Here is a 13,687-nt window from a genome sequence, read left to right on the forward strand (position 1 = left end):
CTCATGAACCACAGTGCTGCAAATGGGGAAAGTTTGGTCACCAACATTTTAGGACTCCTCTCTTGGCATGTAGATCACAAACATCACACACAGTAAACTTACAACTTACAATCTGCATAGCCAATAGCTGTTAAGATCTCTTGCTGTGGACCTGGGACTTTATTAAGGACGAACAAAAACAACAAACTTTTCATTCAGAGAATATTTGACTTACAGAAAATAGTTGCTGTATTGGTAGTGGTGCCTCAAATCATGGCTGGCACAGTTTAAGAGAAACCTTATGTATGTCTATTAAAGAACATGCATTTGTTCCATTTAAGGCAGCTGACAACAGTAAACAATGCCTCAAACATCACAAAAAACACCAGTCCTGCAGCATCTTTTTCACTGTCATGACTTTGTGCAAGGCTAGCAAGGACGTGTGGTCCAGCATAACTGAGCTACTCTGTTTCCTTCTTGTCTATCCTCTGAAGGAGCGATGGCCTCAGACACATGGCAAACAAAACTCTCATACAACTTTCCTGTCAGCGGAGGTGGTGCTTGTTTCTGCACCAGTGTGTGCTACTAAATTTATATTCCATCCCACCCAGCCATTCAGCACAATACTTGAGAGACCTGTATCACAAAAAGAAGATATAATTCACAGTTATTATTAGAAAGACAAAAGGAGGGCATGTGACTCTCACTCTTTCTCTTGCTCTTTATCACATACATAATAAAAATTGTGCTGCCAGCTCTCTGTGCACAGGGAAAGGGGTAAACAACCAAGAAAAATCAAAGGAGAAGGACACAGCCTCTTTTTTATGGATTTGTCCTTTCAAGTTAAAATACTTCACAACATACTGAGTGGGAGGATGAAGCCAGTCTTTCAGGTTCAACATAAGCACACACACAAACAAACACTCACGCTGTGCAAGAGCCACCTGAAAAACACACACTCAGACACACACAGTACTGTAATGCAAATCAATGGGACTCCCATGCAGCTTGACTTAAGTAGGCTCCTGTTTTGTCTCTGTGATCATAACTACTCTTTTCCTACAATGTTGTTGTACCACTGCTTTTCTGATCATTGTAAAAAAGAAAAAAAAAAGAACAGGAGATAAAAGTGAGGATGTGACCATATTCAAATAATCACAGAACTTACTGTTCATACTGGCAAATGTCTTTAAAGGATAAGATCTGTTATTTTCTATATTAACATTAACATATTTTCAGCACTCTCCATACAGAGACTAAAACCAGCAATGATTTGCGTCTATTCATGGTTAATGTCCGTCAGCATGTCAGTACTGGATTATCTTGTTTGTCTGTGCCATAGACCTCCGTTGTTGCTCAAAAAAGATTAAAAAAGCATCAGTAAAACACACACCTGCACCACATGACATGTTTCTTCATTAGCAAACCCCAGACCCAAGTGTGACAAGCTAGCGGAGTGTAAACAAAGCAGAGCTTGCACAAAACTTCACAAATGCGCCGTTGACTCATACTAACTTCAGGAAAATATGGTCATACCAAAGCTTTGGAGCAACCTAAGCTGTGTCCCACTTCAGGGGATGCATCCTTCGAAGGCTGCATTTTAAGACCAAGAGCATCATAGTGTCGTGACAAGGTCATGGAAACTAAGGCTCCAACTGATGAATCCTTCATGGCTATGTCTATCCCAAGATTCTTTGTGCATTAACAGAAAGCAGAGCAGCTGTCAAGGCTGCACGCGACAGGAACAGTGCGGCCCATGGTCTGGCCTATAACGGCTACAGAGCCCACGCTTTCACAGACCGTGTCCTTTGAAGAATGTGGCCCCTGAATTAAGACAGAGCTATAGTCGGGTCTGGGGTTTCGCCAACGCAGCAGTGTGTTTCCCTGAAGTGTTTTTAACTATTTTTGAACAACTGAGGTCTATGGCACAGACGAATAAGCTAATCCAGAACTGACCGACTGACAGATGTTAATTGTGAGTAGAGGAAATTCATTGCCAGGAGATTCCTGACAGTACTATTAATAGAGAAAATGACCAGCTTTAGCCTTTAAACATTACAAATGAGGATAAAATAGAAAATAGAGAAGGTGTTTCTCTCTTTTTTTTTTACAAGCAACACCAGCACTTGGGGGTTGGAAACTCAACTTTAAAGCCAGTATGGAGAAAAAGTTCTTAAATTTCATGAAAATTATTTGGCCATGTCCAGTTCCATGACAAATGAGCAATCTGCCAACAAAGACCACAGCTACTGAGTGGACCTTGATGTGAGAATAATTTGTCAGTGTCCTCTAACCATAGATTGAGCACACAACCTTCAAACACACACACGCACACATGCATAAAGCTGAAGCACCCTCATCATGCTGCTCCAAATAAATGTGACTCAACTCTGTAGCATTGCAGCAAACAAAGCCACAGTTTCTCCCTCAGCCTTCACCAGGCCTGAGCACCTGGGCAGAAACCCTTTCTAGTCAAAAACACAAGACAGACAGACAGATACATTAAAACTAAATCTCTTACCTTGTTAGGTGGTGTGATGTAGTCATGCAGTAGTTGGACATGGAAAGAAAAGACGAGAAGAGAATCTGTTATCTGTCATGTTTAGGAGAAAAACTGACCAAAGCAAACAGTAGGTCAATCTGTATGCAGTATATGGACATTAGAGGACAATGTGGACATTAATTATGCCATCACCTAAAACACTGAAATTCAGGAAAATAGAAATTAAGAAAAAAAAAACACAGTTTTCATACTACATTCAACAACTCATCATAAAAAAACAAATATTTCACGTGTAATGCCACAAGGCTTTGTTTGTCAATGAATTCAGGCCCGGATCAGTAGTGACTTGAGTTTTCCACCTGATATACAGTATCAATGAAACCAATATAGTGGCTATAGAAAAAAATCTCCCCTCTTTAAAGTAATCACATTTTGTTGCTTTGCAGCATGAAATGAAGACAGACACAGTTTTGTTTTATCTAGCTGTATTTACTCAGTGCAACTTATAACATCCAAGTGAAAGATATAAACATCAACAGGTCAAAAAAAATAAAAAATTCAAAAACAGAATCACTGAGTTGGAAAAAGGATAAACCACTTGTGTCAGTATTTAGTTGGACCACCTTTTGCTTTAATTACAACCTTTAGTCTGTCGGGATATGTCTCGACTAACTTTGCACATTTAGACTTTGCAATATTTGCCCACTCTTCTTTGCAGAACTGCTCAAGTTCAGTTAAATTTGATGGTGACCATTTGTGGACTGCAGTCTTCAAATCATTCCACAGATTTTCAATGGGGTTTAAGTCTGGGCTCTGACTAGGCCATGCAAGGACATTCACTTTTTTCTCCTTCAACCACTGTGTGTTTATTGTTGCTGTGTGCTTTGGGTCATTGTCATGTTAGAAGGTAAACCTTCTGACCATTGACAACTTTCTGGCAGAGGGCAGCAGATTTTCCTGAAGAATTTGATAGTACTTTGCCCCGTCAATTTTTCCTTCTATCCAGACAAGTGCTCCAGTCCTTGCTGCAGAAAACCACCCCCATAACAGAATATTAGCACCTCTGTGCTTTACTGTAGGAATTTTGTTATTTGGATGGTGAGCTGTATTAGATTTCCGTGAGGTATATCATTTGGTGTTGAGGCCAAATAACTCCATTTTAGTCTCATTTGACCATAACATTGTGGCCTCAGAATCTCCAAGGTGTGTTCTGACAAAGCTCAGTTGTGACTGCATGTGGCCTTGCTGGAAGAGTGGCTTGTTTCTCGCAACCCTCCCATACAAGCTACATTCGTGGAGAATTTGTTATATTGTTGTTACATAGACACAATGACCACTCTTTATCATAAATTCCTGCAACTGCTTCAGAGTTGCTGTAGGGCTCTTGGAAGCCTCTCTGACCAGTTTCCTCCTGGCTCTTTCATCCAGTTTGGAGTGACGTCCTGATCCAGGGAAGGTCTGTGCTGTACCAAATACCTTCCACTTCTTAATAATACACTTCAATGTGCTTCTAGGCATTGATAAAGCCTTTGAAACATTTTTGTATCCATCTCCTGACTTATGCCAGTCCACAACTTTATCCTGGAGATCTTCTGACAGTGCCTTGCCAACCATAGTTGATTGTTTGCTTCAGTTGTACTACCAGTGACTGAAATGCTCCAGGAAAGCTCTTTTCATGCTGAGATAATCAATATGACCACAGCTGATCACAGTTGAAAGTCAAATGGCTTTGTGTGCCATTGAGAAGGTGATTAGCTACACCTGATTGAGTTTAGAAATCATTTTTAGGAGGGGGGTGATCCTTTTTCTAACTCAGTGATTCTGTTTTTGAATTATTAAAAAGATTTTCTGACATATTGGTGTTATATCTTTCACTTGAATGTTATAGGTTGCACTGAGTAAATACAGCCTGATAAAACAAAACTGTGTCTGTCTTCATTTCAGGCTGCAAAGCAACAAAATGTGATTATTTTAAAAGGGGTGATTCTTTTCTATACCCACTGTAACACATTACAGTGGGTATAGAAAAGTGATTTGCTATAGATATAGATTTGCTGATAAGTGATTTGAAATTACTATTTTAAGTAATATGTAATAAGTAATTTGTTACAGTTTTCAACACTGCTCAGAGGACAGCACTATCCAAATGGTTTTGCTACTGGTCACTGTGGACTGACATTGGTAGCAGATCTATTAATCGTGATAATTCCATTAAATTGAACAGAGTTTCCTTTGAAATGCTGTTGTTGCAAATACCAGTGCGACCAGGCTATCATAACACAATATGTTTTTACTGCAGCAGGCAAGAAGCAAGAAGAAGTAAGGCAACAGGGATCGGTTTGTTTGTGTCAACAATCAAAAATATAGAAATTCATCAATACATTTTATACACATTTAATACACACACATACACACAATAAAGTTAAAAGGCCATTATATATATATATAAAACAACTTTGCCTAAAGTCTCCTGCATGGACATCAAATGCAGTGAAAGTCAAGACTGGTTAGTTATTACTAATGGACTTGAATGCAGTTTGTGTTGTAATTTACCTTCACTACCATCTATTCCAGTTCAAATCAGATGAAGCAGTTTGTAAATGCTTTAAAAGTAATAATAGCTGCAGGCTGTTAAATTCCAACATCGGTCTTCTTTGGCCTATAAAGCATGGCATTTTGGGGCTGTTTGCTGTAGTGGTTGATATTATGTTCTCAATCTTATACCTTACGGTAGTTTGTATGAGAGGAGACAGAGATGCATTTCCAAGGCCTTAAGTTGTGATGATTAAAGAGCCCATGGCATGCCTTTCCTTGTTTGTTGACTTATCTACAATGTTAAAACGGTGAATTATCATGTTAAACGTGACCTAAAGCTAAAAAAATGAAGTGTATGTATGTTCTAGGACTTCTATGCAGAAGCAACTCGGTTTATACACGTCCTCCAAACTCTCGCCCGTGAGTCTTTTGTTTTTAACAAAATTAAGTTTAAGGATCTCTTTGAATGGGCATGATCTCCAGGCTGTTGCACGTTTATGTGAGCTTGCCTGAAATCCACTGGTGCCCCCACCATATTGGTAACATGTTATAGTGCCTTGTTTTTTTATGTATGTTGTCAATAAAGCTTATGAAAAAAAAACATCCACCGGCCCTATTGTAAAAGTTGAATTTTTCGCCTACGCCCAGTTTTGGGGACATATTTTATCTCCTGCTGCACTGTGACCAGAGGATATGGAGAAAAATACAGAGCCTGAGGTTACTGCATGTCTTGGAATTTTCATGTATAGGGACTCACTATTTTACCTGGCTGGGTCTAACCTACAAGCAGCTGGCCTGTGAAGCCCCCTGCAGCGGTTAGAGATCAGTTCATCAACACTGGATTCCCCAGGAGCACAGTACCTGTTTGTTTTGACTGCTTGAGGCCAGTGTGTCTGCTGCATGTGATGTGTTGCTGGTTAACGAGCAGATTAATGATCCATGATGTTATTATGGGTGCTATGCTACCTGTTGGAATTAATTTCACTACTTTGGGACTGTATGTGGTCGTGTGGGGGAAGACACAGTGACCATTGTTTGGATTTACCGACCTTGGAGCTACTTGAAAGAGAGTGATGTTTCCCCTACTTGGTGGGGCTTATCGGTAAGTAAAAAAAACACATTGCATGTCTGTTAATGCCTTGTTTCTGTAATGTTAGAGAGAATTGATGTAAGGCTGGAGAAGTTACTATGTCTGCATTATGCCAGTTAAAATTTGTGGTTTCTCAACTACCCGCTTTGTTTAGCGTGTTAGAAATCTCTTTTCATTGGTACAAATACTGAGGAGAAATTCAAATTTATGCTGTTGCGGTTTGTTCTGCTGTCCACTTGCGACACAACACCAGCCACAGGAGTGGCTTTTTAGGAAGAGGCTCTCTGGTTTTATCATTCTGAAACAATTACAGACTATTTGGAGTTATGAGGGGTGTCAAGCTAATCTAGAGGTACCCAAGATTAAATATAAAATTGCTGTATATGAGCAACATGAGCATGCCATGGGCACTTCAAGGTTAGAGCAGGGGAATGCATTATGCCAATGAATACCTGCAGAACTATAGTAAGACAAGACTGTGTGTGGCACTAATGGGAGGGCTGGTCAACCACCAGCCACCAGGACTGTGAGAAGCAAAAGAAGCACATAGTCACAACACTGCAGGAACAATGTAACTATTTCTCCCCTTCTCCAACATGTGCATGCAGGAAAAACTACTTGCACACATCAAAAACTCCGTAAACATTATGGCAACACCTTATGAAACTTGTAATTTTAATTTCACCACACATTCTTATCAGCTGACCGGCTTACAGCACAATTACACTCAAACATTGTTTAATTGCATCTCCACATGCAGTCATAATGTCCAAACGATTTATCTCACAGTGGCCATGGGGAATATTTGATTGTGACTGGCCTAGATGATGGCTGTTACTGATACAGTGTCCTCATTACCTGAACCAATGGATCCTCACAGCTGGAAAGCTGTTGGTTTCAGCCACACCTTCTTGTGCTTGTTGCAGTAGCAAAGTAACATTTAAATGTATGAACTGATGCTACACTGATGCTGAAGTTGATGCAGACTTTATTTCAAAAAACTTAATATTAATAAAAACCTGTATATTGAGAGAGTCTGTTCCAGAAATAAAAAAATCATTTAAAACTTCATCAATTTGTAATGACCAAAAATCCAGCTGTGGAGTTTAACCTTAATGAGAGGGGGGTGAAAGACTAAATATCTTAATTATCATAATGGCAATTATCATCACAAGAAATTACAAGGGACAGTGTTTTTAATAAAAGAACAATAGGTAATATTTGTACTTGACAGATATATACCTGACCAAATAGCCACACAGTTTTTCCCCCTTCCAAGCAAAATTCTTTGTATATTGAAGTAGGGTTGCAATTAATAACACAGACACCTGATAACGTTTTGCCTATGATTAATCTGTGAGTACTTAATTTGGCTAATAATTTAATAGTGAAAAATAGTCCATCATAAATTTCCAGAGCCCAAAATGATATTTTCAATGTGCTCGTTATATCAGATCTAAGCCCAAAGATATTAAATGTGCCATCATAAGAAAAGCAGCAATTCCTCACATTCGATCATCCTCACAATTAATCAACTCATTGCCTCAGTTGTTTAAGTTGTTATACAGATATTGGTTAAATAAAGCAACTTGATAACAGCTGATTATACTCACATTTTAAAACACACTGATGCTCTATGAGGCTGATAGCCATATAGGTTAGAAAAATACTCTTAACTCAGTATTAGCCTTTTAATTGCCTTGTAGCTGGACAGTCATGGTGTATGTTGTGTATTGAAAAATTACAGAAGTTGAACGATCTTTAATTTTACAGATAATGAGTGTGACAGAGCATCAATCTGAAATGCAGGTATTTCTAATAATTTACTCAGTTTTGAACAAATCACTCTGACAAACAGTCACTCTGACAAACCTTCCTCCAATGTCTCCATGGCAACAAACAGACACACATTCATATAGACAGACACGCACACACACTGAACAGACTCTCTTAGCTTTCAGTGAAAGAAGAGACAGCGCAATCAAATAGTATTCAGGGCCAAAAGCTCTTTCCTGTAATTATCCCCTTGAATTCAAACCAGAGGCCTGATACATCTACTGTGTGTGCGCGCGCGCGCGTGTGTGTGTGTGTGTGGCCTTGTTTTTCCTATATTTGTGTGGCCTGAAATCTGTGAAGTACTATCTTCGCAGGCACCAGAAGTCACTATGTCATGGCGACTGGCCTCTGGTCGCCATGACATAGTTTTTCAAATTTTACAAAAACAATGGGGAGTAAGATTAGAGCAAGGGTCGGTTTTGGTTAAGGTTAGGGTAGGGATTAAGGTTAGGTAAGTAGGGGTTCTGGTTAAGGACGGGGTATGTCTCCTGGAAATGAATGTAGGGACCCCGTAAGTGACAAAACAAGGGTGTGTGTGTGTGTGGCCTGGTGTTAGCGGGCATTCAGACTGATCAGGTAAAAATACAACCCTCTGCTGTGTTTAACCCAAGGGGCTGCGTTGGTTGTGGGGGTGGATTGCAGGGGGAAAGTTACAGGTGTTTACAATACGGCCTCATGTTGATGACTCAACATGAGTAGCTTCATTTAAGTTTCCAGCCCGGGAGTTTCCATTGTGTTTGTTTTGGTTAGCCATAAACAAAAGAGCCTTCTTCCCGTGGGCATATACATCCTGATCATCACTATACATGATTGGTCAGCAAAGGGCCTTTGCCGGATGATGTCAGTCCAGTGTGGTGAAAGTTGAACCAGATCCAGCCTTTTCACTGCACAGGGTTGCATCATTTTGCCAGAGCCCCCTGTGGTGCTGGTGCTGGTTGCTATGAACACAATCACCCATAGAAATGAGTGGGGAAAGCTGTATTTTTCACAGTTTAAAAACTCAGTCTGAACAAAGCCATAGTCATGTTGTGGGGATGTAAATACAGTACGTTTACACAGTCACATTGTGGTGACTCGATGTCTATATGAGGACAAAAAGCAAGTCGCCAAAATGTAAATCAATACATGTTACAGTCATGAATCATTTTAAGGTTCGGGCAAGTGTTTAGGTTAGGCAAGTAGTGGCTATGGTTAAGGTTAGGGTTAAGTCTCCATGCAATGAATATAAGTCAGTGCAATCTCCTCTGAAGTCATGGAAACACAAAGTGTGTGTATGTGTAGGAATATGTGTTTGAAAGAATGGGTGGGTAGAAACATAGAGGGCAGTTTCTTTCAAAAACACAAGGCCACAACAGATGAAAATTCAAGTACACATGTAACACACGTACACAGAAACATGAACACAAACACTTTGGTCTTTGTGAGGACATTCATCAGCATCATGCATCCCTTCACCTTTCTTTAGCCGTTACTATCACAACTAAAATTCTCTAACTCCAACCCTTCCTCTAACTCAACATACAGTAATTCCAACCCTAGTCCTAAAACCAAGTTTTACCCTCACACAGCCATTTGAAGTTGTGATGATTGGCTAAAATGTTTTCACTTTCACGGTATAAAGTTCAAGAAAAAATAGAATTTCTTTCTCATTCTCCCTCTTCCACAAACAAGTCAAAAGTATTCTTCAGCTCTGTGTGTGTGTGTGTTCCCTCTGCAGGTTGTCTCTCTTTCCAGGGATGCTGATGAGACATGAGAGCAGATGAGTGGAGCGCTGAGAGCAGCTGCTGTGTTTGCCTTAGTTAGGGTGGAGATACGCACAGTGACACGCACACATTCACACAAACACATTACTTTGTACCACACAGCAAAGCTACTTTGCAAAATTGTTGTTTATGTTGGAGTAAATTATTGTAACTCTGCTTCTGACTGACGGTGACAAAAATTCTGCATATTTCATTCATCTAAATTTTGTTTGTCTGTGTGTGTGTGTGTGTGTGTGTGTGTGTGTGTGTGTGTATGCTAGGGAGAGCACTGAGCATATTGGGACCTAGAAACAAGGTGACATGCCAGGAATGGACAGGTTACAGTTTTAGTTTTATTTGATCCCATCTTGAAATATCTGTCAGGGATCTCTGCCTCTACCCCAGTACAACAAAGATGAAGGGCATTAGGTTTGGGGTGTTCATTTTAGAGACTTACAGAGTCACATTTAGGTTGGAAGTATACATTTCTATGCAGATATACTGTACATATTGTCATCATTCTTGTCTCACATACTCTAAATAACACATTGTGTAGACCTGTGCCTCAGTCAAGCTGATTGGTTGATCTGACTCCTGTTGGTAACTATAAATAAAATATATAAAAACATACTAACAGCTCCCACACAATCCAGCCTACATATCAAATATCAATATGATAGATAACATTTTAGTTCCTGTCAAAATCATTCATATGATTACCAGCTATGGTTGAACACATTCGGTTTTCACACAGTCCCAGAAATAAAAACGTACAGCTCCTGGCCATACTTCAGTAATATGATCCAATGAACCTCTCCTGCATTGCCAACAAATTCAGCTGAAGTGGTGATCACATTGGAGAACAATACAGAAAGCAGCTAGAGCCTGGTATAGATGAACAGTGGTTTAACCGACCCTACCCTCATTCACTATCAGAACTAAGACTACTTCTACAGTACACTTATTTGTAAAATAAATGCACAGTAATGGCCTAAGTAATTTCCTCTGAACTGTCAATTACAATTGGGCAGATGTTTTTCAGTTGAATCATTTTTAAAGTTAAAGAAAATCCACAGTTAAAAAACAAGTTTGTTTTGAAAGTTCAATAAATCCATGATGTTTCCAAAGTCACTGAATAATCGTATTAAATAATCATGATTTATGTCATAATCGTGCAGCTCAACATCCACATTAGCATTTCTAAACTTCTGTAAACAGTAAAACACATGAACAACATAAAAGCTTGATATACAACAAAACTGCATAAGGATATGAACAAGGGTTTAGCATGGAACAAAGCATGTTGCAGCTATTTAGAATGATCCTTGGATTAAAGCAGCTGCTGCCCTTTTGTGCCATTCTCTGTGCATGTCACACATTAGTTCTGAAGCCCTGACTGCTTTTAAGACCTTTAACACTCTGCAAGCGCACTGAGCTTCCACGGAACAGCAGCTAGTGTCATCATCTCTTAACTTGCCAATGTCTCATCGGCAGACATTTAGGGCCCATACAATACCCACAACCTCATGGCCATGCTGAGATCAGCAACATCACTAGACATCCGGAGAGACAAAAATTAACTATGAGAAGGAGAATATGGGCTGGTGTGAGGAGAAGATAAAAATGGTATAACATAAGGAGGATAAAGCGCACACTCTGCAAAGTCGAACATTCTTTGCCTGCCAGGTGTTCTGCTGCATCCTCTTGTCAGGGAGATACAAAAGCCACTGGACATACATTATCTGAAGTTTCATAAAACTGGAGGGAGGTGCTTTATTGCTATTTATAGGCATTACAGTGGAATCAAAATTCAGAGCTCTCAAAGATTCAAAAATGGGACATCACCCCAGACCAAGTCTGACTTGATAGATACTGCAATTCATCCAGACAATATCAATTATGGAATCTAAGCATATGCCAAATTTGAGCTACATTTGTCATGCATAAGGATCATGTTACTGTACCAGTTGGACTCTACATAATCATAATAATCATACAGTAATGCACTAATTATAAGGGTCAGCCATGCACACTCTCGACCTATTGAATCAATTTAAGTAGGACCAAATTATAAGGCCCATTCCTGGAAACATCTAGGACATTATTCTGAAATAAACTGAAGATTACAGGATGTTGCCTAATCAGTTTTTGATTCTGTTTGTTCATGTAGATATTTTCCTCCATTCAAAATACATTTTGTCTGCTTAAAAACAAATCTAAACCAAATTCACAAAGGCATGTTAAGTGATTTTTTTCTGTTTTGCAACATTTCAGAGAACAGAAGGACAGACAGGGTAAAGTGGAAACTCCACTATGAAGGCCAATCACACACGCTGTGTTTGTCGACACCAGTACAGACAACTCAGCTTGATGCTGACACACAATCACACAGTCCTCTTTTTATACCTAGTGTACATTGACTTGCATTTACTTCTTGAAGATTTTGTTTAACCTCAAACATTTTCACTACTCCTAACACTGACAAACCATGGTGTCATGACTGAGTTATCAAAGTTCAACATGTGGTCCCCATGGGGACGGCCGAGTTAGAGTGTGGATACCTGAACCAAGCCCAAAGGGACCCATCAATTACCCAAGTGTTCGGGTCGGGTTCAGAGAGAAATTTACAAATTGTGCTTGGGTCCAGGTTGGGTTTGGACACTTGGGTCAAATTTTAGTCTAGACAGCCAGAGTGCTCAAATGTCTGCTTCAAGGGGAAAACCACCTTACAAACTGAACTGCGTCAGGCTCGGGTCGGGTGCTTCTCTCAGCACACACTCCAGGCTCCAGTACTGTGTGGCTGCTCTGCTCTTTAATGATCACTAATTAGACTGCAGTAATGGGCTGTTTTAAGTTTGGCAGGTCAAACCCTGCGGGCACTCAAACCTGAGTGGCTGTTGAACACTTTCAAACTGAAGGCTTTCCTTCTAAAACACTATATGTACCATGGAGTCAAAGATGTCTACTGTTTGCTGCTCAGTGGCTTAAAAAGACTCATTACTACAGCACGAAAAATCTTTCTACTGGCAGTGAGACCTCATGGACATAAAATATAGTTTCAGTTGCATGTCATATCATTTTGTTGGTCTCCTTCTGTCTTGTTAAGTCATTTGAGCCAATGACAAGTTAAGTGTCAAGTAAGTCAAAGTCCAATTTAAGTGTCAGGTCAGTTGAGACAATTTCGGGTCAACTGTCAAGTCCTGTCAAAATACACTAAATCGATGTATAGTCAGAAGAGACAAATCCAGATCAAATCTCATGTGTTTTGAGTCAAATCTTAAAGTCAACATGCCAGTCTTTAAGTAGCCAAAAGCTGACATGGCATTGAGATATTCTTTTCCAAACTGCATTAAGAGTGGTGATGTCCCAATCCAGTTTTTTTTTTTTACCCTGATACTGATCCCATTCCTTTTATATTAAGTGTCTGCCAATATGTACCTACACTAAATGTTCATTAAATATCTGACATATTAAAACTGAAATGACTCTGGCACACTGGATCAGGTCTTGGCTCTAAAATATTAAGTTTATTAGTTTAAACTAATGTTACGATTAAAAGAATAACCGCGAGTTACACACACTCAGATTCAGATTCATTACAGGGCAGATATTAACTACTACTTCGTATCCATATGTGAGCACACAGTTTGTGTAACCAGTCAAGTTTAGTAGATATCCCCGTTTCTGTCATGATTCGGTTCTGCTGCTTCCTGTCCAGCTTTTATTTTGACGTTACTTCCTGTTTTTGTTTCACCTTAGTTTCGGTCTTTTTACGTTCTTCATCACTCACATTAGTTTCACCTGTTTCGTTATGGTTTGCACCTCTATTTAGGCAGCGTCCTCCCACCAGGATGCTGCCACATTGTTCTAGACCCCAGCTCTGACTTTCCAGCATTCTCTTCGGTATTGGTATTTTTGTGTTTCTGACCCGGACTGCTTCCTTGGATTATTCTGTTCTGCCTTGCCCTCTTATTTCGGACTGCTTCAGTGTATCGGCTTAAC

General features: G+C 39.7%; 1 protein-coding gene across 9 annotated transcripts in view; it reads right to left on the bottom strand.

Moving 5' to 3' along the window:
- plekha5 (pleckstrin homology domain containing, family A member 5) overlaps positions 1-13,687 on the bottom strand; it is a 259,165-nt gene that overhangs the window by 181,432 nt on the left and 64,046 nt on the right. Inside the window, exon 4 of one of the 9 annotated variants that reach the window (XM_020608323.1) lies at positions 239-615. The exons of the other annotated variants lie outside the window; for them this stretch is intronic. Within the exon in view, the coding sequence (XP_020463979.1) occupies positions 525-615 (91 nt within the window). The 3' untranslated portion in view covers positions 239-524. Of the gene's footprint in view, positions 1-238; positions 616-13,687 lie in introns of those variants that run through there. 9 annotated transcript variants of the gene reach the window in all.

This window comes from Monopterus albus, unplaced genomic scaffold, assembly GCF_001952655.1.
Source record: "Monopterus albus unplaced genomic scaffold, M_albus_1.0 scaffold92.1, whole genome shotgun sequence".
Lineage (NCBI taxonomy): Eukaryota > Metazoa > Chordata > Actinopteri > Synbranchiformes > Synbranchidae > Monopterus > Monopterus albus.